Raw genomic sequence first — 26,201 nt, 5'->3', positions numbered from 1 at the left:
ACAGAGAAACACATCAAACCTAAATCTCCCCTTCCCCAGTTTAAAACCGCTCCCTCTTGTCCTGTCGCTGACTCTTTAACCGTGCTGTTGTTTTCGTCTGAGGAACAGCTCTTTCCGAACGCATCCGCGCAACGGGCGAGCAAAGTAGAACAGCTCAGCCCACCCCGCCCCCCGAGATGCGCCGGGTGGTGCTGCAGGGCCGGCCCGGGGGGGCGGCGGGCAGGATTAGATTTCAGGCCGTCGGGGCGTGCCCGAGCGTGCTTCCCCGCGGCGCGGTGCCGTTACTCGGGGACGGGGAGGGCGACGGCGGAGAGCGGGGCCCGCGGAGCCGCCGGGTAAGCGGGGCGTAAGGGGCTGCGGGGAGAAGAGCTTGGAAAAGCGGCGCGCCGGCCGTGCGGAGTTGCGAGTCAGCTCTTTAAGTGTATTTATTCGCGAAGTTTTGTCGTCATGTTGTGGCTCGGCGGGCGGGGCGTTCTGGAGGAGGAGAAAGGCCGCGGGGGGGCGAGCCTGTTGCTCTCCGCTCCCGGGGCCGCGGCACGGCCTGCGGCGGGCGGGCTGCTGCGGGCCTGGTCGAGGCAGCCGTCCGCGCGTCACCGGCGGCCGCGGGAGGAAAGGTCCCTGAGCGCCTCCTTCTCTCGCTCTCCTTCCCCCCTTCCGGCGGGCAGTTCCCATCCCTGGAGGATGTCTCCTCCCCGCGGCCGCTCGCAGCCGCTGTGTTTCCCTTGAGTGGCCTCGTTCGAGGGGCGCGGTAGGCGCTCATGGGCTTCTCGGGGTCCTGCGCTTCCACTGCGGATACCGCTATCCGCGGGTGCCAGGCGCTTCTTGCAGTGCCGGAACCCGCTGCTGTTGGTCCCTGAGTGTGCGTTCGGGCACGGTCCTTTCAGCAGAGTGAGTGCGAGGCCTTAGTCTTGCCTTCTGATGTGTGAGGCTGTGTGAAGAAAAGGGTTTGCTGTATGGGATGCTTTCTGTCTAGGGTGGTTTTCCCTTCCGTTTCCAGTACGTTCCTGTGTTACTGGAAGGAATAATAGGCAAGAAAAGCTCTCGCAGAGCTGACCCTGTGAACTCTGTGTACTGCGTTTCATAAGATTGATTTGCAGCCTGGCTGAGCAGAGCTGCATATTTTTTCCCTTTCAGCTTCTAAAAACAGAATCTCATCATCCCTTTTGCTTCTTAGTACACGCAAGAGATTTTGTTAGCATAAGTTGCTGAAAAGAAAACGTTATTCCTAGCCATGGTACTGGAGGGGATAGGCGGAGTTCTTTGCCCAGCAGAGCAGCGGATGGGCCAAGTGAAAGGGCCTGGTTTCAGCTATTGTGGCAGCCTGTTGTGTAATGCCTTGTGGTTTCCATATCAGCAGGGCATTTTCCAAGGTAACAACTTTTAAGGAGCGAAGAGTCTAAACAAATACACGGAAAAGTAGTAAAATATGTCTGGGAAACGTCATTTCCCTACAAAAGTGGAAAGTAACATAGCACTAAGAGAACAAGAATGCAGAACAAAAATGCCTCAGGGCATATTGATGTAGGTGTTCAGTAGCAGTGCTTTAATGGCAGAGAACATCAGAGAAGCATTGTAGTTTTCAGCGTTCTACCCCAACAATGGGTAACAATTATTTCGTATCTCCATATTACACTAGCAGAGCACGTGTGTAACATTTACTGATTGCAGCCAATGTTTCTGATACAGCAGTGTTTCTGCTGGCTTCCTTTATGCTCTCAAGAAGCTTTTCTCTGGGAACTGGATACATTCTTTCTTCACGTAACAGTGCACTGGGAAAGCTAGATCAATTTCAGCACGGGAGAAAAAAAGAGCTGCGCTACTTACGTACTAATTGATGTTCTTTATTTTCAGTATGGCAGTGTCTGTGAATTCTGTGGAGCAATGAGTGCATTGAAAACCAAAATTAAAAATGTTTGAAATTATATGGTCTATATCTCATGCAAGAAAATTTTAAATTCTAAAGATGATATGCATTACACTCTCTAATTGGCTTTCCTGTGAACCACCCTACTGAAGCAGTTTCAGCAAATACGATTCCAAGCTGATAATGTAGTCTCTCATCATTGGTAAGGATATTTGTTTTGCCGTAGGCATTCTCAACGAGTCAGTGCATAAATATGTCATTTTGTTTTCAGTGCCCTCTTTTCACACAGAAATTGGTTTGGAGTATGGTTGGTTGGTGCTTGTGGAATAATGGCCTATATGGTTGCAGAGTGTTTCTTCAACTTTCTTTAACTGAGGCTTTTCAGACTCAGTTCTGGTATCCAAGCCACCTTGTATCATATTCTGGTTATGTGCTGTAATGACTTCCTGTGTGATTCTTCCATTATTTTCACAGTATATGATAGGAGTTCTGCAGCATTTTTGGTTTGTAAGAAAAATGATGACTCCTCATTGGCTTTACAGTGAGGCTTTTTTTCTTTCTTTTCTTTCTTTTTTTTTTTTTTTTTCTTTACCATTTACATATCCTGTTTTTACCTCTATGAGGAATCCAATGTATGTTAAGAGATGCAACTTCTGTGATGTAGAAACTGTGTTTAATTAAGTTCATCTAAATTTAATGAATTTGGTAATCAACTCTTTATATTGGAAAAGTGAGTAGGCAATATGAACCATGCCTAAGTTATTTAGAATGGCTTGGGATGTATAGTGTCACATATATTTTGTGTATGCTGAAAAGCTGCTTTTTTTTTAGTTTCTGAAGCTAATCCTGCATTTCTAATGTTTGAAGAAAATTATTTCAATTAATCTCAATTTATTTACTGCAATATTTCTTTTTTTTTGTGAACAGATCATCTGTTTATTATTTTCCCTAGTACACCAAAAAAAAAATTCCTCTGCCTTGTTGGCTTGTTTGTTTGTTCTTGTTTTGTTATGTTTGCAAAACTCTTTACCAGTCACTTGTAAATACTTTGCATCACGTATGTTTATCTGCAAATGAAAGTAATAGGTGTTGTTTAGGCCCACTTCTGGGTTACAGTTGTAACCTGCACATCAGCTAGCATAAAACATTCATGTAGAACTCTTGACTATTACAGAATATTATTAATTAAAGAGAAACAAAGAGATTGTACATTTATCTGAAAGCTTTGCAAGTTTTCTTAAAATGTTAGTGTGATGTGTGCAGAAGATAAAATAGTTGAATGTTCACAGTCTGGTTTTCATAGTTGTTTAGCTTTACTGCTATACTTTCCTCTGAGATACAGAGCTGCTGCTGTCACCTTTTACGAGTTTTTTATACGTTCAGTGTTTTTCTGAGTTTCAGGAGGCTAGCATTGTCAGTTTACAAACTGCTTATAGTCTCCATACAGCCTTTGTGTCAGTTTTGTGAACTGGCTTTTTGTTTCTGCCTTGAATGTTTTGGAACAGTTTTCCTTTAATATAGCTTTTACTAATCCTGTATTTCTAATGTTTTTCAGTGTATTTCAGACTTCTCATGCTTTCCTGTTACATTCCTGACAGTCAGTGGAGATCTTCTTTACTCTTTGTGGCACTTAATTTTGTTTATACGAAGCCCTCTCCAATAGATTTTACAGGTATTGTGTCAGTTCTCTTCTGTCATAGACAAGTGTGCAGTCCCTCTGCTGATGAAACAGGTGGATGAGGTTAATTCTGCCTATTCGTGTCTTGTGGAAACAAGCTAGCCTTTTTTTGTTATCTTAATTCTTTTCCACTGCTTGCTTCTTATTCCTCCTATTTTTCCCTTTTTTGTTTTCCTCCTCTGTGCTCAAGTATGTTTATCGCTGTCACTGTGAGTAGTGAAGGCTGTACTTGTCAGAATACAGTTGTTGAGCCTGTCTAATACTTCTGGGAGTCCTTGGAAGTGCTGTATGAACAGCAGAATTGCCTTTTGTAGCAGTGGAAAAATAGGAAGCATGAGATCTTTCAGATGAGCTTGAATGGTTTCAGATGTCTTTGTATTGCCAAGACGTTTTCCAGAAGTCCGAGGATCACTGTAATTTTCTTCAGGGATGTTATCCAGGGTGAGAGAGGTAGCTGGGTGAAACAGAAAAGCTCAGTGAAATTGAAAGCAATGCAGAAGGTCTCCTGGTAATCAGTGTCTTCTGTTTCCTATGTGGTTTGGTTTTCATTCTTCTGCCACGCAGAGCTAACACAGTATGCTGTTTGAGTGACAGCCAGAAAGCAGGGGAATAGAAAAGCATGGGATAAAAATAAAGTAAGAAAGGATACCTCTTTCCCAGCTAAATTCAGTCCTGGGTGCTGAAATTTAATTAGAATTTTTCAAATACTCTTCTTAGCATCTGCAGAGTATAAGCTTTGATTACCATGTTGCTATACTGAGTCAGATTTGATTTTAATCTCATGCAGCTCCTTGCCAAAGTTTGGACCTGGAGATTGCTTTTAGGATAGGCATTTCCTTTGTATTTTGAGCGCATATAAAGTAATGCAAGAGCTACAAGGCAAAGCCTATTACTCTGTTTTCTATCTTTGGAATCACATGTTTGCTAATCCAGTGCAGTGAGCATGAGTTTCCAAGGTATTATCTGAAATGGATTTGTGAAATTGTAGATGGAGCATGTGTAAATACAAAGGAGGAAGTTTGCTTGTGTAGGAATTACATGATCAGGTGTGAAAGAGCCATAACTAGAAGGAACTCATCTTTTCCTTTTTCACAAGTCTTCTGGGTATTCCGTTTAATAAGGTTTGCATGATTGCCATGAAAAGGAGGTATTGAGCATACATTTTGTGTCTATTTTTAAAATTCTTAAACCTATGGATTTGAGTGCTTTAGGCACGGGCACTACGAATCCAGGGCTGCAGCGTTTATCTGGCAGCTGTTCTATGAGAAGAGCAGCTGCAGTTGGGGAGAGATGCATATGAAACGCATTTTTGTGTGTTAGCACAGGAAGAGTCAAATTTTAGAAGTGCAAATGTATTAATGATTATATGATGAAGGGGATTATCTTTAGCTTTTGTGCAAGCTTAGTGGAAGATTAAGTTTCTCGTTGTGTATTTAGCTAAAACTACTTGTGAATTTTACTTTTTTTTTACTGTAAAACAGGAGTAAAGGGGTAAGGTGCCTATTTTTAAAAGTTATACCTGTGTCTTTGGAAACACTGAATTAATTTGCTGTTCATTTAGCAGTGTTTCTTCCAGTAGCGGATAAAAAAGTCTAAGTCAGTCAATGTTTTTATTACTGTGATGAGATTAGTGAACTTTAGCTCTAGAACACATAAATAGTTAAATCTGCTTTGAGCTCTTTGGATCAAGACTGGTGTTTGTGTCCTGTATAGAAGGGCAGGTTTTGGCTTTGGACTCCTGTGATACAGGCAGCCAGGAGTATAGAAAACGACATGATCAGAAACCGCCTCTCATTCATTCACGCGTCTAGAATTTGTGATGGTATTATAATAATATTCACTATAGCAAATGAAAGATTTACTTATTCCAACGCAGAGTTGTCTCCATATTTCTCTCTGGACAAGGTTTGCTCAGTGCATTATTACTGAAATTCCTAGAAGTGTGCTGTGTTAAAGACCAGGAGTTGTTGCTGTGGTGGGTGGGAGTGGTGACTATGGACACAGCTTGGGCAGCTGCACGCTTGCTTCCCTTGTACTGTGGCTAGGTTGATGTGCCACTAAACTGGTGCTGACAGATCCCAATTGTTAGCATGGATGTGGTGCAGCAGAAACAGAGTTGAGTGGGTTTTCACCATGCCAGAGTGTGCACAGAGCAAAGGGTATCATTTTGAACTATGATATATAAATACTGGTGTGCCTCGAGGCACTGCTTCTGCTTCAGTGGAAGTGTCCTGAAGGAAAGCATTCTGACAGCAGTTCCTCTCTTGATCCTTCCTTGAGCTGTGGTCGACAAAAGCATTAGATGGATCAGCTAAGGAGTCAATCCCTTCCAGTACAAAAACAAAACAAGGAGAGTTAAGGAGAAGTAAAATAAAGTGAGAGTTAAAAACTGAGTTACTGGCACTAAGATGGCTCTGGGGCAGTTTTCCTGCCTCTAATGCACGAGGTAAGTGAAAAGTGTATCGTGAGAGTCTTAGCAGTGCTCAGCAATTTTTTCATTGCAGATTAAGTAGGATCATCTCTATCTCTAGAATTATATACTTAGTGACTTCTGTTAATAAGTGTCTGTGTTGAGAATGCTTCAATTTCAGATCATCAGTGATGATTATTCTGGGGTTGCTCCAACACAGTGGTGACCCTGTCCATTTTATTGCTTGTAAACATTCCTTTCACAGCACATTAGAAATAGGCAAGTTGAATCATGATGTAACGTAATATCCACCAGCTCTAAAAGATATCTCCTCTTCTTGAGATTCTTAGAGGTCTGAAGCAGAAGGCCTGAGGTACAAATAACTTTGTTTTTGCTGGTTAGTTCCTCAACATTTGAGAGTTGAAGATATGATGGCTGTGTGCATGTACATGTGCTGGGTGATGGGACTGAAATGACTGAGTAGTAGTCTCCATATTTGTATCGTGCATTTTTCTGATTGGATCTAAAATGCAGCTGTATAAACATTTGTACAGATAGAAGTAGAAGGGTGAAACAGGAAAGAACTTCTTTAATTGGCACTGCCACCGAGAAAAAGACCTGTGAATACTACTTGTAAATGTCTCTACTTGTAAATAGGGGCTCTGAACTTACTGTGTGATAATAGTTTTTTCATTTGAAAGTAAAAGCTATTGGTGTTTAAGGTTAGGGGAAAACCACCTTATTTCATTAATTTTTTAGTAACTTCATACAGCCCTTCCTGTTAAATAGACAGTCTTACTTTGAAGGGTGAACAGGTGAAAACGCAAGATATTCTTTGGTTTTGTTTTCAGATCTGGTAGTTGTGTGCTGGGATTTACCTTGTTAAGTAAGAAAACAAACTCGTGAAGTATTATTTTATTAATTATTGATGTGCGTGTTTGTGTAACTTGTGTAATGGAAAAGGATTGAAAGGATTTGAATTTTATGCCTACTTCTAAGTAATATGTTGTCCTGAAAGTGATAATCAGTGTTTCTGTAGCACTGTATTTGTAAATCCATATGCCATAAATGTAAACTGATATGGAGCTTAAGGCATACTGAAAGTAGGGAAATCTGGCAGTAGAACTTGAAAGCATTTAAAAACCACTTGATTTGTTTTTTCTTTTCAGACTGCAAGCAAGTTTATGTTGACAACTTTTTTTCTTACTTTTCTTGTGGGGATTGATTATGCTTATCATGCTCAGCTTCTATGGCTAATGGCCCTTTTGAATTTTAGTTACTCTCTCGTACCCAGAGATCTGTCAACAGATCTGTCAACCTTTCTTTATTATCCTCTTTGAGGAAGAAAGTCATTTTTCCTGGGTGCTTAGCTCTTTCTGAGTGCTGTTTTCTGTATGATGCTTTCTTTACCAGATTCAAGTTGATTTACTATCTTAAACTACTTTCCTGTTACAAAGAAAACAAAAGTACTGTTGGGAAGGGTAAATAAATAAAAAAGCACATGTTGGTTCGTGCACCTACAATGGTATTTGGATTTCTCACTTCATTTACCTCCATCACAGTCTCCATCACAGCTGTGGATGGGCAGACTCTCCCACTCATACAAAAATCACAAATTTCTGAGCAATATTACAAAAACACCAAACAAGAAAAGAAAACCACTCAAATTCCCCAAGCTCACAAAATACTAATCAGTTTCAGATTCTTTGTAAGGTAGAGTTTCCTGCCTGTAAATTTGTGTTGGCAAAGATCATTCATCAACCATATCTGACTCTTAATACTGGCATATGTAAGTAGTGGAGGTTGTAGCATGAGTTCTGGACGTAGTAGTGTGAAAGTTCTGCAAATCTGATAGCAGTAATGCTTTGTGACTCATGGATTTCTTCTTAGGTTCATGCACCTGATATTGTCAACACAGAGCTTGAAAACTGAACCTGCAGGGAATGTTTTTATGAATCGCTGAAAGGGAAAGCAATGAAATGCTGTGAAGTCTCAGTGGCAGCTGTGATTCATACCTTCTGATTAAAGCATTGCAGGGCATGTTGTGCAACATTATGCAGACAGGATCTTTGATATGGAAATGCAGAAATAAATTACCTGAAGGAGATGTAGTTTTAGTGGGCTGTTGTTTTGAGGGCATGGCAGTTGGTTTCAGAAGTTAATTTTTTTTCATTCTGAGCTCTCTACTTTGTATTCTACATCTGACAGTTTCCCTGTGTTTCCTTTTTCAGGAAAAACCAGGACAATATTTGTATGTGCTTTCTGTGTTGGAATAGGAGCTGAGAAGCAGAAATAGAGAGCATGTTGGAAACAATTGGTAATTTTTTTTTTTTTTTTTTGCTTCATTATAATTTCTCACTGTATTTGTCAGATGTATTGTGTGTAATAGTTACAGGTTACTGGTGTATACAAATGAGGTGGGTTTTATGATAAATGCTTGGCAATTTTTTGTTTGTTTGTTTTAGAATTGTTTGTTTGTTTTAAAATTAGGAAACAAAAAGCTGTCATTTATGTAATTATTTTTTTTTTTCCCAGTTGTCTTTTTTTTTTTTTTCCTAGTCTTTCTTAAAAGACTAGAAAAAAAGACCTTTTAAAAGGTGTGTGTGGAAGAAGACATCTTTTTAGGGGTATTTTTGTTTGATTTTATTTGCAGTTGCCTATAGCCACAATTCCTGTACTGAATTTTAATGAAAAATTTTTACTTTCTTGCAACCTAGTAATTAATGGAAGAAAGAAAAAAGCCAACAAAAGTAACAGCCATCTTATTATTTGCCTTCTGCTTTGTGCTCTTCTCTGACTTCGTAATTCATTAAGACATGTTTGGTTCAGTTCTGAACAAAAACCCTTATAGACCTCTGTATTTTGAAAAAAAAGAGGTATTTAATAAAATTTATGTGCTTTCCGTATGGCTGTTCCTAAACTGCCACTGACTTGAGTGAATGTTGCTACAGATACACATCGGGCCCTCCAGGCTGTGGAACGCTTACAGGCAAAGCTTCGGGATCGAGGTGACATCGCAAATGAGGAAAAACTGAACTTACTGAAATCAGTGCTGCAGAGTCCGCTTTTTAATCAAATTCTCAGCCTTCAAACTTCCGTTCAACAGCTGAGAGATCAGGTAGGAAAAGTAGCCTCCCAGACACAAGAGAAAAGTATAAAAACTGTATGTCCTTTTGCATGGTGAATATTGAAGTCAAGTAGCCTTAATAAAGATCTGATTCAAAGCTTTGGAGAACAAAGGAGAACACACCCAGTTACATTTCTGGGCTTTTGTTATGTCCCATCAAACATAGAGTATGCATACATTTTTTTACGTACATGCTTGTAAGTTACTTTGTGCACTGGGGGGGGAAATGATGATATTGGGTAATAAGTTAAAGTATTGCCTACTGTCACTGTCTTTGAAAAGGAAGTAATGTGTTTTGTTTGTTCTTTCATTCATTCTTATGGAATACTGGCTTCAGAAGATGCATATGTATTTTTCTTTCTATACGAGATTGAAAAGAAACAAGATGTCCTACCTCCTTTCCAGTTGCTCAAGAATTGAAGTATCACTTTTCTGCCTTTCTTCAGAGGGGACATCTTATTTTTATTGGCATAATTATGTATTGTAGAATCAGTAAGATTGGAAAAGACCTCTAGAATCATGAAATCCAACCATAAGCTGATGATTATTTGTTATTGTTATAACCCTATAACTTGCTAACCTGCTTTTCACATACAGCCAACTCCCACAGAGCTATTCCTTATTCTTTAAGTATAGCCAGAAATGCTTCTTACGGGCTTCAGGTCAGTTTAGATGCTTTCAACAGCGTGAGGCAGGTGGAAAAAGAAACCTGTTTTTCTTTGCATATTGTATGTTCTCGTCACTCTCTGTTCTGAAGTGCCGTGTTCTGTAACAGTGGAATGTGCAACATTTGAGCTCCTAAAACATACCTCATGAAGGCACACGTAGTACATGTCGCTAGTAGGGAGAAATGGTGAAGCAGAAAGAGGGATACTCTGCATGTTGACCTTATTGAATAGTGAAGCTGCATCTTGTCTCTTGCTAGAGTGTATCTGGTGAGAGGAGCCTTTGTGCTCCTGAGGTTGCGACAGCTGCATGGCACTTTACTGTTCCCTGTAGATTATCTTGAATATCTATTTTACACTAACAAATATGGTATTTGTTATATAAATGGTAGAGTGGTGTCTGCAGTGCCATACATGACTATGTGTAGGGTTGGTTGTTTTTATTTTTTTAATTTTGCAGGTTTTTTTGTATGTGATGGCATTAAATTTGGAGTGATTAAAAAGGTCTTGGTGAAAAGCTCTTCTGAGAGGTTCTTTGAGGCTCTGTAGTTTGGGAACTGACATCCAAAAACACACAGTTAATTCTGTGGTAATGTTTGTGGGTTTGTACAGTCCAAAAACAAGATGTCCCTGAAACACTAGCATGTGTTTGCTGAAAAGGCAGATCAATTTTCACTTACCGACACTGTTTTTGTTGTTAAAAAATACTTGTTTTTCTAAATTCAACCACCTAAATGAGCCACTACCAATATTCCATAGTTAATTTCAGAAATGTATTAAAAAAAAAAAAAAATCATTTCAACTGCAGCCCTAAACTCGCAGGTTTTTTATCTGTGTAGTAAACTCAGTGGACCGCACACATACCCAGTCTAGCTGATAGAACTAGTTGTATGTGAATTTCTTTATGCTTGTATAAACATCTGAATATGCAATTACAAGTTTCCATTCTCAAATTTTTGTTCTCTCTTTAGAAAGTGTCCTTTTTTTTTTCCTGTTTTTTTTTTTTTCCCTACTGTATAACATGAAATTGTCTGTTTCTTCTCTGCTTTGTATAAATGCCTATAAATAATCCTGAAACAAGACAAAGAATAAAATAATGAAATAGTTATTTCAGAAGACTAACTTTGTTAGTGTTTTCAAAGTTGCGATTTGCTAAAGTTCAGGGCCACTCTTCAGTTTTCTTTTCATGGCTATAAAGGCATTGTGCTCTTGGAACTCTTAAGTTAGTGAAAACAGCAAGGCTTGTGAAATGGTGCTGAGTAGTGCAGTGGATGGTTGTTACAGTCTCTATCTGCTGCAGACTGAGGTCACTAAATTTCTTGCATGTGCAACAGGCTATTCTAAAAGTTGAGCCAGGGTCTGTCTGTTAAGGTGTATTGTAAGTGACAGTCTGTTAAATTGTTAATGTGCTTTTAATAAGTGTATGAGTTCTTAAAGAGCTCCAAGACTACTGCAAAATTCTCAGGAGAAAACCCTCTGTCAAGAAAGTATAGGTGTGAAAAAGAAGATGGGAGCAGAGAAGAAATGATGGCAATTAATTTTCTTAATTGAACTGATTAATTGTGAGTGTTCCAGCAGAGATTTGTGGGCTGATGGTGGTTTCATAAAATTGAGGGAAAGACATATTTCTGTCTTGAGGCACAGCATCTGGAATCAGAATCATTATGGTAAAAGACCACTAAGATGATGTAGTCTGACCATCGACCCATCACCACCAAGGCATATCTCTATCTCTAAGCCATATCTCTAGGTGCCACATGTAAATTTTTCTTAAACACCTCCAGACATGTGCACTTCTCTGGACAACCTATTTCAATGCCTTACTACACTTTCTAAGAAGAAATTTTTCCTAATGTCCAGCCTGGAAGGCATAAAGATAACTGTGAGATCATCTTCTGTTTGTTCAGATCTGGAAAATGACCTGGTGATTTTGTAAACATCTGTTATGTTTTCCTAAGATGTAAGTACAGAGTTCTAGCATTCAGATACAATGGTTGCTACTGCCATTTTTATAGTCTAAAGTGCTCGGATTCCTCCTTTGTTTTTTTTTTTTTCCCCTAGATAAGGGATCTTTTAAACATCTAGAGGGTATCTGAGAAATGACTATCTCTGTACAGACACTTCTTCAGATTTGCTCTCTTGTTTTTCCTTAAAGCTTCTGTGTGTTAATTGGGAACTGATTCCCTTAAGTATTGATGTGTGCTTAACAACAGCCTTTTGAGTTTGCGTTTTTGTTCAGTGGGGGAGTGTAGGCTGAGTGGTATGTTGCTTCATCTGTATGTTGCTGAGGCAAAATGCAGAAGTCAGCAAATCTGATGCTTTGCTGCCTATTGGCAGGTGTTTTAACAATATGGTGTTTTTTTTTTTTTTTCCTTAGATGAGCAAACAGGATTTATTTACTCTGCAGATTTATCTCTGCAGATTTAGAAACTTGAGTGGGAAAAATCTAGGAATGTTTAAAGAATATTTGATAGAGAATTGCTCTCCTGACTTCACCTGTCACTTGAGTTGAAGAGCACTGAAGCAGGGAGATTTTTTTCCTCTTTCTTAGTAACCATACTCTTCTGTGAATGTTTTCAGCTTTTGAAGAGCAGTCTTGCTGTTGGGAGTTGAGAAACTGACAAAGAGTAGCAGAAATGGTGGTATTTTGAATTTTCTAGGTCTTTCAACAGTATTTTCTATATAAAAGATATTAAAGAAAACAGTGCTGGCAAACGTTGTCTACCACCTCTTTTCCTTTCCGTCTCTTGCTCATCCACTGCCTCCTTTTCTCCTTCTCTCTCTACCAGAACAAAAAATCCTTTGGCTTGGCTACACTCCTCACATGCTTATTTTTTAAAAAAATTTATTGTTATTGTTTGCTTTATGCCCCTGTGAGGACAGAGCTCTGGGGGGTGAAGACACAGTTGCCAGGAGCGCTTCGAAGCGCTGCTGAGGAGTAGGGTTCTGCATGTATTACTGCTGCTTGTTTTGCAGGAAACTTAAAGGAGGTTTTGGTGCTGCTTTCACAGTGTTTTTGTGCATACTGCCCTCTCCTTTGGAGAAGAATTTGGGGCACTTCAGGAGCCTCCTTCAGGGAGCCTGCCAGCAGGTCCTCACCCGCCACTTCCTACACAGGGTTGCTGCGGGGCTAGCTTGTGCTCTGATGCTTCTGATATTGCTTTTGCTCTCACTGACTTTTTTGATGCTCAGCACACAGATGTATTCAGTGAAATGTATCCTCATTGTGTATGTAGTGACGTTAAAATGCAGATAATGAAGAATTTGTTCTTTTTTTTTTTTTTTTAGCAATGATGATTACATAGCTTTGAATGCTGATAAGGTAACAGGCATGACTGGAATAGTTTCATTTTTATTAAAAGCATTTTGAACGGCCAAATGTAAGTGCTGTTTGATTACATCCAGCATTTGTCTGCAGGATTATGATATGGACTTCATCGTGCTTAAAAATTTTATCCTTGTCATCTTTTTGCTTATGCCAAATTATGCCCATATATTGCAGATGTTATGCACAGCAAGGAGGAAACCAATCAGACAATTATCATTGGCCAAATTATAAAACAAAGCAATATTCTTTTGTACAGTACTTACATGATTGCATTTCCATAAAGCTATTTCTCCAGGGTAATATGGTGACTTTATTATTGCAAAGCAGTGCAGCTTACATTTTTTGAAAATTCTTTCTTGAAACTACAATAGCATTATCATCCTGAGATTTCAATGTGTGGCTTATTGCTCCCCTAGAAATGACCTATGCTTCAATGATTAGCAATAATATACACCAGTTCTTCCTAGCTGCTACAAGCTATAAGCCTATATCTGAAGGGAGAGGAGGGAGGAAAGTTTTTAATTTGTCTGAGGATTCTAATATTTTACCTCTTGAAGTCATTATAAATGTCATTTTATAATGGTAGTAATTTTAGAGCTTGTGTATGTATGTTTTAGAAGAGAAGATGAATCTAAAGTTTTTTTTCATGCATGCATACATACACAAAACTTCACTCTGTTAATGGCTTGGTAATTTTCTTAAAGTTTTCATCACAGTTCAGAAGCTTCCCTTGTTAACCCATCCTCCACTGAATGCATATTTCTTTAAAGGAAAAACAAGGTGAAAAAATGAAATTTACTGATAATTATTATAGAACAGGTGTACTACATTGTAGTTTGCTGTAGTCATAGTTTTACATGAATGTTTGAGATTAACTTTTTCGAATTTGTATTGAAATTGGTATTAAAGGTGTTCAGTATGTCAGCTGTCATGCAAATAGAAGCTATCCAGTGTCTTCAGAATCATTGAGTTAATAATTACTAATGGAAAAACATCTGAAAAAAAACATGAACAACTTCCATCTCAGCACTTGTTGGAAGGCAGAAGGAATACAGAAGTTCATTTAGTTCTCACACCTTTGCAGTAGTTTACTAGCTGGCTCATAAAGTGTACAGAAGAGACGGTGTGTCAGGCTGACAAAGTGAGCACTGTTTTGGTGATTTGAATGGGATTTTGTCTATGGAAACAAATGATATGGCTCTAAAATATGAATATTTGATCTGTTGCTACTTCTGTTCTAGCAACAGGATGTGAAAGTTTTCTACCAGAGAGAAAAAAAATTAATATATATCTGTGGAAAATTATGTGTTTTAATGAACACTGCACATGTAAGAACTCTTCAAAATTACTTAAAGTAGAAAACAGTGATACTAGTCATGTGTTTTAATGTGAGATAACATGGTCATCTTGACTGTTCTGCTGTTTGAACATTAGAAACAGAGAAGCTATCTACCTAAAGTGATACCCTGCTAAGCAGTTCTAGCAAAACCTTCATAGAACTTTGTGTGGGATGCACATGGAGTTCCTCTCTGTACTGAAGACTGTGTAGTACTGGATGCTGAATGGATGAGAAGGATTTCAGATTGAAAGAGAATATGTATTACAAATGGTAGCGAGGGGTACATATTTTACTTAATTTTTGAGGTGCAGCTCTATTTTTCTTTGCTGTTTATGCATGTAAGCAGGTAAGTGCTGTATTCTGTATCTGAGCAAGCTAATACCATAGTATCTTTTCACCATTCATATCTTGTTAAACTGTTTTATTTTAGTGTTGGGATAGAATTACTGAAGCTTTCTTGATTTATATGTTTATTTTGTACATGACATGATTTTTCCAGAATTGTGTATTTCTCACTACACTTGTATGTGTAAAGGAGCCTTCCAGAAACACAAAGGACATTACCATTCTATCCAGAGAGGGCTTTAACAGATTGGGATTGCTTTTATGCTAGTAGTGTGCAAATCATGGTAAAATGGAAAAGTTCTGAGAGAAATTAATGGAAAAATCTGGACTTACAGACAGTAAGGTTGGCATGGAATCACAGAATTGAAGGGTTGGAAGTTACCTCAAGAGGTTGTGTCCAACCCCTCTGCTAAAGCAGGCACCTTACAATAGGTCACAAAGATAGGCATCCAGACAGATCTTGAGTATCTTTGGAGCAGGAGACTCCATGACCTTTCTGGCAACCTGTTCCAGTGCTCTGTCAACCTTACTTTAAAGGTGTCCTTCCATGTGTTTGTATGGAACTTTCTGTGTTCAATTTTTAGGCCACTATTGTGTCCTATTGCTGGACACCACCAAGAAGAGCCTCCCACCTCCCTATAGATATTTATAAAGATTAATCAGATCTGCCCACAGTCTGCTTTTCCTCAAGCTAAAGAGACCTGGGCCTTTTCTGGCCTTTTCTTATACAAGAGATGCTCCAGGACCTTTATCATCTTTATAGCCCTCCATTGGATTCCTTCTAGGAAATGCCTGTCTTTTTTTGAACTGGGGAGTCCAAAGCTGAACCTAAATGAGTCCTAAATAGGGCAGAGTAGAGGAGAAGGATCACCTCCCTTGACCTGTTGGCCATGCTCTCTTTAATGCACTCCAGGATACCATTTTCCTACTTGGCCACAAGGACACACTGCTGGCTCATGGTGTCTCGTTTCGATTATCAATGAGAGAAGGTTCTATGATATATGTATACCCGATGTGAGATTAAGAAACATCAGGTCAAATCATAGCCCAATCAGTTTATTACAAGTCCTAGTCATTAAGGGAGATGGGGAAGGGAAAGCAATAGGAGGCAATAGGGCAATAGGAGAGATGGGCAATAAAAGCAAAGTCTACTGTCTCTGTAGGAAGCAAGGGGGAGATAGTTACCGTGATAGTCATTCTCTTCCAAATGCAAACAGCCCCAAAGAAATGCTTTGTCCACAAATGATGTTGACTGCCACCCAGCAACATCCACCTCTCATCTCCTAGATAAGTCAGGGTCTTGTCGCAAGAAATGCCTCAGATGGCAAACTTTGAGCCGAAAACAAAGAAGGATTCTCACATGTGGTCAACCTGTTGTCCCCCAGAACCTGAATCACAGAATCACAGAACTGTAGGGGTTGGAAGGGACTTCCAGAGATCATCGAGTCCAACCCCCCTGCCAAAGCAGGTTCCCTACACCAGGTCACACAAGTAGGTGTCCAGGCGGGTCTTAAATATCTGCAGAGAAGGAGACTCCACAACCTCCCTGGGCAGCCTGTTCCAGTGCTGCAGGCTCTTCTTCACAGAGCTCCTTCCCAACAGGTTGTTCTCTAAGTTGTCCAAGTGTGTGTGATTATTCTTGTTTATTCTTCCCCAAGTGCATGACTTTATACTTCCCTGAGCTGTGCATCCCTAAACCTCTAGGTGGGGACCGGGGTGGTCCGCCCCCCCACTGCGAGGACAGAGCAGGTCCAAGACCGCCTCATGAGACTGAATGTGCACAAGTCTATGGGGCCGGATGGCGTGCATCCCAGGGTTCTGAAGGAGCTGGCTGAGGTGGTTGCTGAGCCTCTCTCCATCATATTTGAAAAGTCGTGGCTGTCAGGTGAGGTTCCAGATGACTGGAGGAAGGGTCACATCACTCCCATTTACAAGAAAGGGAGCAAGGAGCACCCAGTGAACTACAAGCCAGTGAGCCTCACCTCTGTGCCTGGGAAGATCGTGGAACAGATCCTCCTGGATGACATGCTTGATCACATGAGGAATGAGCGTGTGATCTGAGACAGCCAGCACGGCTTCACCAGGGGAAGTCACGCTTGACCAATCTGGTGGCCTTGTATTATGGAGTGACAGCATTGGTGGGCAAGGGAAAGGCGACCGATGTCATTTACCTGGACTTGAGCAAGGCCTTTGATATGGTCCCCCACCACATCCTTATCTCCAACTTGGAGGGATGTGGATTTGATGGGTGGACCACTTGATGGATAAGAAACTGGTTGAAAGGCTGCAGACAGAAGGTGGTCATCAATGGCTCTATGTCCAGGTGGAGGCCAGTAATGAGCAAAATCCCCCAGGGTCTGTCTTGGGACTGGTGCTCTTTAATATCTTTATCAATGACATTGATGATGGAATTGAGTGCACCCTCAGCAAGTTTGCTGATGACACCAAGCAGAGTGGTGGTGTTGACACAGTGGAAGGAAGGGATGCCATTCAGAGGGACCTCAACAGGCTGGAAAGGTGGGCCCGGGTGAACCTGATGAGGTTCGACACGGCAAAGTGCAGAGTTTTGCACTTGGGCTGGAGGAATCCCAGGCGTTTATACAGACTGGAAGGAGCGGTCCTTGAGAGCAGCCCTGCACTTGGGGGTCCTGGTGGATAAAAAACTTAACATGAGCCAGCAGTGTGCTCATGTAGCTTGAAAAGCAAATAGTATCCTGGGCTATATCATTAGAAGGGTGGCCACTGCTGGCTCATGTTCAGCTGAGTGTTGACCAACACCCCCAAGTCTGTTTCCTCTACATGGTCTTCCAGCCACTCTGCCCCAAGCCAGTAGTGTTGCCTGGGGTTGTTGTGGCCAAAATGCAGGAGCCAGCATTTGGTCTTGTTGAACTTTGTCCCATTGGTCTACCGCAGCTATCCAGCCTGTCCAGATCACTCTGCTGGGCCTTCCTTCCCCCAGGCAGATCAACATTTTCTGCAGATTTGGTGCCATCTGCAAACTTGCTGAGGGTGCATCCAGGTTATCAAAGAAATTGAAGAAGACAGGCCTTAGGCACACCATTTGTGACTGTTTGCCAGCTGCATTTAATTTTCTTCACCACCTAGCCAGTTCTTTACCCATCAGAGTGTATCTGTCCAGGCCATGGGCTGCCAGCTGGAGAATACTGTGGGAGAAAGTGTGAAAGACTTTGCTGAAATCAGGCAGATTCATCCACCAGGCAGGTCACTCGCAGTGGAGATCAGGTTGGCCAAGTAGAACCTGTCTTTTATGAACCCATGCTGGCTAGGCCTGATCCTCTGGTTGTCCTGCACATGCCATGTGATCTCCCTAAAGATGGTCTGTTCCATAACCTTACCTGGTACTGAGGTCAGGCTGACAGGCCTGTAGTTCCCTGAATCCTTCTGGTAGATTGGAGTCACTTTGGCAAGCATCTAATCCTCTGGGACTTTTCCAGATGACCAGGAATGCTGATACATGATGGAAAGATGATAGGTGATTGTGATATTTCTTAACTTTTTGTTTGTTTGTTTGTTTGTTCGTTTACTTCTGGAGTCTATTTACTTCTAGAGTCAAATTTTGCTCTTAGAAGTCATTAAAAAAAAAAAAATCTTTCTTCTCCCTCTTTTGTCTGGGAAGATGACTATGCGCTCTGTTCAAAGCTGGTTTTCATGCACACATGGGTTTCACAGAACTGATGGCAATATCAGTGACCCTTCTTGCTGTTCTGGCAGGTGAAACTTCAAGTTTCTGCCACATTAAATGGGTGTCAAGACAGACTACTGTTGTGTTTAGAATTGTACTAAATGAAATCTAAGTATTTAATGTATTTTTCTGAAGGTTTAATCATGCCTACTGAAGCCTGCATAATATGAAATCACCACTCCAAAGTCTTCAAAGGGTTCATGGAGAGGTTTCATGAGCTGTCGCCTCTTCATGGAGAAGAATCATTTTGTTCACACAGTGCTGTTGCCTTGTTTAGACTAATGTTGCTTGCTTTCCTCATGAAGATGATGATTTCTCTTCTTACTCTTTCCACCAGACAAAATTTGAGGATGATAATTTTCAGCAGGATTGGTAGTTAAGTGCTTTTTTTGTTTTGTTTTTGTTTTTGTTTCTGCAATGAGCACAGAAATTTGGAAAATAAACACATACCTGACTGATCAAAACTTGTGATACCATGTCTCTGGGGTATGGCCCTTGAGTTTACAGGAAGCGGTTTGAATTTGTATCTCATTCACTCTAATTGCTGTGACAATTTGAAAATGTTTTTGAACAGAAATAGTATGAGGCATGCTAGTTACAATGGTATAAAATGTTTTTATAAATAATGATTGTCCCCATGACAACTGTATAGGAAGGAATATGGCAGGAGAATGTGTTAGTAGATTTGAAGGTGGAGGAGAGCAAAAACTAAGCATGTTAATTGGCCAAGTTCAGTGCAAACCTTTATACATGGAAGTCACTGACACTGGGAATGTGAAAGTGAATTAATCTGTAGCGTGGGCTCCAGCTGATGAGAAAACACAGTAAAGCACGGGCTTTCTTTGTTTTATATCCACACGTACAACCTAAGGGAGATCAGACTGTTCTTGAATGCACTTACTGTGGAACAAAATTTACCAGTCTGTTCTTTACAGGTTTGCAAAAATGACTGTATGCTTTTAAAGAAAGTTTATGTGTGTATGTTTTAAGTATTCTGATTTGTCTGAAATGTAACAAGTAGTTCTTCCTGAACTTGGCCAACAGAACATAGTCTCTGCAGTGAAAATCACTTGAGTTCAAAAGTACACTATTTTTCCATTTTGTTATGGCCAAGAAGGCTTGATGCTGTTGAGAGCTTTTCTTTCCAATGTTACCTTTTATTATTCTGTATCTTGATACTTATATCCAGACAGATAGGATATTCAACAAATGATCTTTGTTCTGATACATTTTCCTGAATCGCCTAGGTGAGAGGGAGATTTGTGGTGAAGAATTATACTGATAACTTCTGACCAGACCTTTAGGAGAAAGGTGTGATAAATTTAAAGGCAGTAGCCTAAACAGTTGAAACTGGTTTAGTGGCTATCTTAGATTACATTCTCAAATTGAGATTATTTTTCTTGATATTTGAAATTTACAAAGAAGGCTTTGAGGACAGAGAATCAATTTTCTCTCTGTTGTACAGATTGCTAGAGTTTTTGCACTGTGAGTCTATTAAAAGTACTTGAGGCCAAAGTAATGTGGCCCTAAAGTGAGGTTAGTATGTCACACATGCATGAAACTGATGTAAAGAACAGTCCCTGTTGATAGTAAACAAGAAAGTGAAACAATGGGTAACTGAGGGCTTCTTCTCCTGAGCTTTATGTATTTGTATAAAGTAGTATCTCTGTTCCCTCATTCCCAGACATTCATTGGATTGGCCATTTGAGAGCTGCATGAAATTAGGTTATTTACTAGGTCTGTGCAAGGTAGGTACTTCTCTTATTTTCTGCTGTAACAGAAAGGTATTGTCAGATCTGTGTGTATATGACTGGTTTTCAGATCAGCCTGGTGACATTGGAGTTGCTTGGTAATTTTGTTTGTAATTCTAAAGTGTGGAATGTCACGGAGGATGCCTTAGTATGTAATGGTGGAGAAACCCAGACTGGTGAAATTTCATTCAGATCATTGTTTCCTACATCACAGATTAGGTTTCTTTTCATTCATCAAAATGTGTATGCTTTTTTTTTCTTGTAAAGTAATTGAACAATTTGTTTTCCAAAAGCTTTGCAGCATAGAAAAAGCTTGTTCAGTTGTTTACCACCAGTGCAGTGTTAGTGTACTTCAGGCTGCTATTTTCACCTTCTGTCATGTTTTAGCTAATGATTTACAACAGTCATCAACTACAAATACATATTTTTTTTAATTTTTAAATAATATTTCTAAAGTCAGAAAATGGGATTTATAATATTTTTTAAAAGCTATTAACCAGTCATGATGCTTTATGGTAAGTAGGAGGAACTCTGGTATATCCTTAAATGTATTGTTATTAATCTTTTTCAGGTAAATATTACTCCTTCTGTACATTTCACTAGTGAATTCCCTCAGCTTCTCCACCACGGTGTGAATGCAGGGTCCTTACCGCATAATGAGTCATATTTGTTGGCTCAGCAGAATGGCAGCCCAGCTAATGTGTTAGAAGCATCAATCAGATCCATTACTCCACAGATTAATGGGAAATCCACTAGTGATGACTTTGAGCAACTGATCAGAAGTATGTCCCAGGTAACCATATTTTCTGCTAATCCTGAAATGTGGCAAAAGAGTAACATACTTCCTATAAAAAACAAAACAAAGGTAACCTTTTAATGTGAAAAGCAGTTGGTACATGAGAAAACAGTATTGGAAAAGTAGCCTTGATGTTGTTTCTGCTGATACTGTCTTTAGCTGGGCAGTATGACACTCATAGATCTGAATGCTGTTGTCTTTCTGTGGTCACTGATGCACATATGTAGGATATGCTTTGATATAGCATGCTCTTGTGTACATAACTAATTAAAGCTAATTATGTCATTGAAAATAAGATGAGAAATTCCTTTTTCCTTTCTGACCTTGCTGTGTGGTGTTCTGTAATCTTACTATGATTCTGTGGTAGGCAGAAGTTGTATGTGAATCAGGTTGTGGCTGAGAATGGCCATGCATCTGTTCTGGAATTTTTCTAATTAACCTTTGAAAGAGCTGGATATGGGAAGTCTTCTGATGTTCTAGAAAGCCTTTTGCACACTTATACTTTTTCCTTGAATTCCATCCTTTTATTTCTTGTCCTGCATCAAATTTGTCCTATACCCTCTGAGATTGTACAGATCTGAATATCCTAGTTTTGTCACTCTTGAACCTGAGCTCTATACTGAACTGATTTTTCCTGTTTTTTTCTCTTCTCTCTCAAATCCTTAGTAATAATTACCACGCTGATATGATAGTTACATTTCAGAACTGAATAACTGTGTTTCAGTTACTAACTTTATGTAACCTTGCCCAGTTGTAGAGGTCAGATTGAAAATTCATTTAACAAATTGTTTACCACATTCACTAATTCTGCTCTTTGACACTTTTAATATCTGTACCCTTTTATTTCTTCTGCTTAACAGGGTCGTCCTGTTGAGACAATTGAGCTTATTAAGCCTTTGAGTGGTGGCCTGGGGTTCAGTGTTGTGGGGCTCAAGAGTGAAAACAGAGGAGAATTAGGAATATTTGTGCAAGAAATCCAGGAGGGAAGTGTGGCACATAGGTAAGATGGCAACTGAAATATTCTACTGTGCCAGGTGTTAATGTCACACTACAATTGAGTTTATATATTTGTGGTATGAGCATGTGCTTCACTTGGCACCCTGAGCCATGCAGCCTAGCATTACTCACTATTACAGTTCTTACAGTCGTGATCAGAAAGATCAGAAAGGTCCTGGTAGTAATAAATATTTCAGACCCTCTGGCAAATAGTTCAAGTTCACAAGTAAAATATTATATGTTAAAGCCAAATAGCGTTTTTTTGTGAATGTTGTTGACTACTTGTAATATAGAAGCTGGTGTAATATGGATTCTTATGTGCAGTACTGCCCTTTGTTTTGTAAAGCACTGCCACTTTAGGATGCTGAAGACGTGGCCAGTGTCCCTGCTTGGGACACTGTGTTGTGAAACAGATAGAAGCAGTGAAGGAGTCAGAGGACAACTTGTCTGTGTAGGCTTTATGCAGTTCATTTGAAGTGGGTCTAGGGAAGGGCTTGGTATGTAGTTTTACAGTAGTGCTTCCTTTGTCAGAAAGTGAAGAATTATTGTATAATTTATTCATGCCTTTTTTTCTCGCTTAAAAGGGATCTATTTTATGATTTTTTTTTTTCCGTTTTTTCTCTGTGCACCTCCTTCCCCTCCTTTTTTTTTTTTTTTTTTTTTGTTTGTTTGTTTGTTTGTATGAAACAAAACTAGGTACCATAACATCTTGATGGAAATGTGTTCCAGTCGATGGTTTGATGAATATTCAGAATGGGTGCACTGAACAAAGTAGAGCAGTTGGTCTGTTAGGCAGGAGGCTCAAAGTTGGGAATATACATAAGTTCCCAGGCAATGGTTGGGAGTGACTTGAGATCTAATATGCTTAGTCTCGGATGGAGGTACAGGGAGAAGAAAGGTAGCTAGGGGGTAGGAGCCAGGGGAGAGTGGCAGAAGGATTAGCTTCAAAGGAAGCAATCACCAGGGTGCTGCATCAGCTCCTTTCAGCAGAACTGCAGGGAAAGATTAAAAAGTAGTTGAAATAGAGAAGAGGATATTGAAAGTACTGGAAAACTGTCAAAATATTATAATTGCTGTGGCAACACTTTTTTGATTTTTCTTGTTTGGTTGGTTTGTCACCCCCCTTCCCTGTTGATGCATATGTGACAGAGATGGAAAGCTGAAGGAAGCAGATCAAATCCTTGCTATTAATGGACAAGCCCTTGATCAGACAATTACACATCAACAGGCTATCAGCATCCTACAGAAAGCAAAAGATAATGTCCAGCTAGTTGTGGCCAGAGGCAGTTTTCCTCAGCTCATCAGTCCTGTAGTTTCTCGGTCTCCATCTGCTGCTAGCACAGTTTCAGCCCATTCCAACCCGGTGAGTATAACCCAGGTGTCTGTGTATTCACTTCTGGGTGTGTATTCCTTAGATCATCTAATATTTGGGGATTTTTTATTGTAACTTGCATGTATATTTTTTCATCTGCAGATTTTTCTTCCAGGTATCTTTATTGCACTTTGTCCCATGCAAAGAGTAGAAAATGCTTAGCCTTGCTGTGGGGATCTCAATGTTGGCCATACTCATTCCATCTGCCAAACTGTATCTTCAACATTGGAAATACAGCAGATTTACATTCCTGTATGAAGTTCTGTTTTAACATAGCAGTGAACAAGAGCTCTGTTTTCCTTTTGTGGGCAAAAATAAATTTCTGTGGAACTGCATACTAATCCGCACAACCAGCTCAGTGGATACTTCTCTGCTCCTTTGTTCTGTTATAAGAGTAGGTCTCAAATAAAGCAATAGAGGAAGCTATCAAAATGCTGTAGGTAGGGGCACACTTTAGGACGCACAGAAGTCAGCTCTTCTGCTTTTGAAAGCTTTTACACATCTAGATGAAGAGAAGATAAATCAGAAGAGCAGTAATGCTATACTTCTCTCTTCCTAGTATCTTCCTCATGTAATGGCTGATACATTTTTGCTTCCCCCCAGGGTTGTATTTTTGGATCTTACTGTTCATTCATCTGAGAGTCTTCTTCAGGGTAGTCTGTAACTAGAGGTATATGGAACGTTCTATCAACTATTTTAGTGTATTTTAACTACTAGCATAAAACATTTGGTAACAGAATTTCAGAAGCCTTGCCTTATTGTTTCCTTATGTGTGCAGAAATATTGCAGATCAGATAACCCTTTCCTGTCAGTGCACAGGATAGGCCTGCTTTCTTGCAGTATTTGTGTTGTGTACTTCTTTCTTTTTGTGATTACCTCTGTATTTCCCAAACGTCTTTTTGAAAAATGTTCCTTTAAAACATGCCATAGCTCATTCATTTTTTTTCTTATGCATGTTTTTTCTAGTCATTTCTAGTCATTTCCCTTAGTTTTCAATCGCTTCTGAAAAGTAGTTTTTTCTTGAAGCCCTCTTTTTTTGTTTGGGATTCGTTTTGTTGTCTTTGGTTTATGTTAAGGCTGTGGATACCAAGAAGTATCATGTGGCTTATATTTGCAGTATCTTGATTTATTCCAAAATAACACTTTATTTTTGAGGTCCTTCCTGATCGAACACCAGCTCTGGTTTTAAATTTTAAATGGGTTAATGATGTGTTTAGTGCAAGAACAAATCGATACCATGAACGTTCCAGTCATCTGTTCAGTACTGTACCGTGTGAACTACCGTTTGTCTTTCAGAGCAGTTACACTTCTGCTGCAAAATGAAGCCTACAATCAGAGTCATTTCAGTGCAATGCTGCAGACAACTCAGAAAGCTTTGTTCACTGCACAGGGAGAAATTCTGTTAATACATTACTTGCAATTTCTACTGCTGCATTTAGTCTTAGTCTTTGAATGGGGTTTATACTTTCTGATGTGTTTCGTGTGCCAGTGTGAATACGCACATATTTGAAGGTTTTGTTTTCCAATTCTGTGAGGTTTCCTAGAAGCAGCAGTATTATTTTCTCACGAACAAGGAAGTGGACAGTCATAGATAGTTGCATAAATTCTTTCAGCAATCATTTTCAGGAGTGGCTAGACCTTCTTAACTGATGACAGCCCACTTAACTGATGACAGGATGTGTGGCCGAGGCACAAAGCTATGCAGTGGGATGTTCACACTGGACATTAGAAACAATTCTTTACTGTGGAAGTGGTCAAACACTGGGACAAACTTCTTAGCAAGATACTTGATTCCTTGTGATCATTAGTGTTTATGACACAGTGGATAATGCCCACATTAATATGTGTTAACTTTTGCTTTGTAAGTCCCTTCCAACTGAACTGAACTTTTGGTTCTGTTGACTACCCTTCCTCCTACCTTTCTTTGTTTGAAACCATACTTGAGGAATAAGAGAAAATATTTATAAGTGTTAATATGTAAATCCTTATTTTTATCGTTTGCAAATTTAATGTTTTTTTCTTTGAGGTGTACTGGCAGCATGTGGAGACCATAGAGCTGGTGAATGATGGCTCAGGTTTGGGATTTGGGATAGTTGGTGGAAAGTCAACAGGAGTGATTGTTAAGACCATCCTCCCAGGAGGGGTAGCTGATCAGGTAAATTCAACCAACCTTTCTATTTATCGTTCAGTACAGTGTGAAGTTGCTCTTTACTTTTATACTCATACTAACTAGTGCTAGCTTTTTACTTTGAAGTGTAAGAAGGAGAGTATATGGTGAATCTTTTCCTTAGTAAAGGTTTATTTGGTGCTGGGAATCTGTGTGTTTGAATATAAAAGTTGAAGTAGTTTCCACATTGCTTTTTTACATCTACTGTAGGTTTGGTACTGATGCATTTAGACCTCTAATTCTTTCATGAATATACGAGTTGTAATTCAAGAAGGCAGTAATCATTTTGCCCCCTCTGCCCATGCAGGTAGAGAGAATGGCGATTATACATCTCTCCGTTAGGCTTTCTTAAAGTTAGTGCAAGCGTCAGCCTTCATAGGTCTGCTTTAGAACACAGGCTGTGTAGCTACCTATGTGAAAGTGGTCATCAGAACCCATTTTGAGCTCGACACTGAGCAAACAGACAAATTCATTTAGAGACACTTTAATACTTTCCTATGGGCTAAATTCTTATGAACATTGTTATTATTTAAATAGGAGAATAAACCTAAATAAATAGGAGTGGGAAACAGTATAACTAACTGAATCACACTAAGAGAGAAGTGTATTTTAAGTTTTGCTTAATTCTGAGAGCTGTTTTTTAAATAGAATCATTATGCT

General features: G+C 39.7%; 1 protein-coding gene across 9 annotated transcripts in view; it reads left to right on the top strand.

Annotated features, from left to right (window-relative positions):
- Positions 1-260: 260 nt before the first annotated feature.
- The window catches only part of MPDZ (multiple PDZ domain crumbs cell polarity complex component), a 103,020-nt gene continuing 77,079 nt past the window's right edge, over positions 261-26,201 (top strand). For 5 of the 9 annotated variants that reach the window (XM_042877429.1, XM_042877432.1, XM_042877428.1 and 2 more), the window contains exons 1-7: positions 268-335; positions 8,184-8,269; positions 8,904-9,070; positions 20,782-21,003; positions 21,867-22,006; positions 23,152-23,365; positions 25,401-25,529. In XM_042877429.1, the coding sequence (XP_042733363.1) occupies positions 8,254-8,269; positions 8,904-9,070; positions 20,782-21,003; positions 21,867-22,006; positions 23,152-23,365; positions 25,401-25,529 (888 nt within the window). In that variant the 5' untranslated portion in view covers positions 268-335; positions 8,184-8,253. Of the gene's footprint in view, positions 336-3,419; positions 3,537-8,183; positions 8,270-8,903; positions 9,071-20,781; positions 21,004-21,866; positions 22,007-23,151; positions 23,366-25,400; positions 25,530-26,201 lie in introns of all 9 variants that reach the window. The other 4 variants (XM_042877427.1, XM_042877433.1, XM_042877430.1 and 1 more) reach the window with 4 other exon arrangements.

The sequence above is a fragment of the Lagopus leucura genome, unplaced genomic scaffold (assembly GCF_019238085.1).
Source record: "Lagopus leucura isolate 7727_CA_CO unplaced genomic scaffold, USGS_WTPT01 Super-Scaffold_100018, whole genome shotgun sequence".
NCBI lineage: Eukaryota > Metazoa > Chordata > Aves > Galliformes > Phasianidae > Lagopus > Lagopus leucura.
Note: the sequence above shows the minus strand (reverse complement) of the source record. Positions and strands in the feature narration are given on the sequence as shown.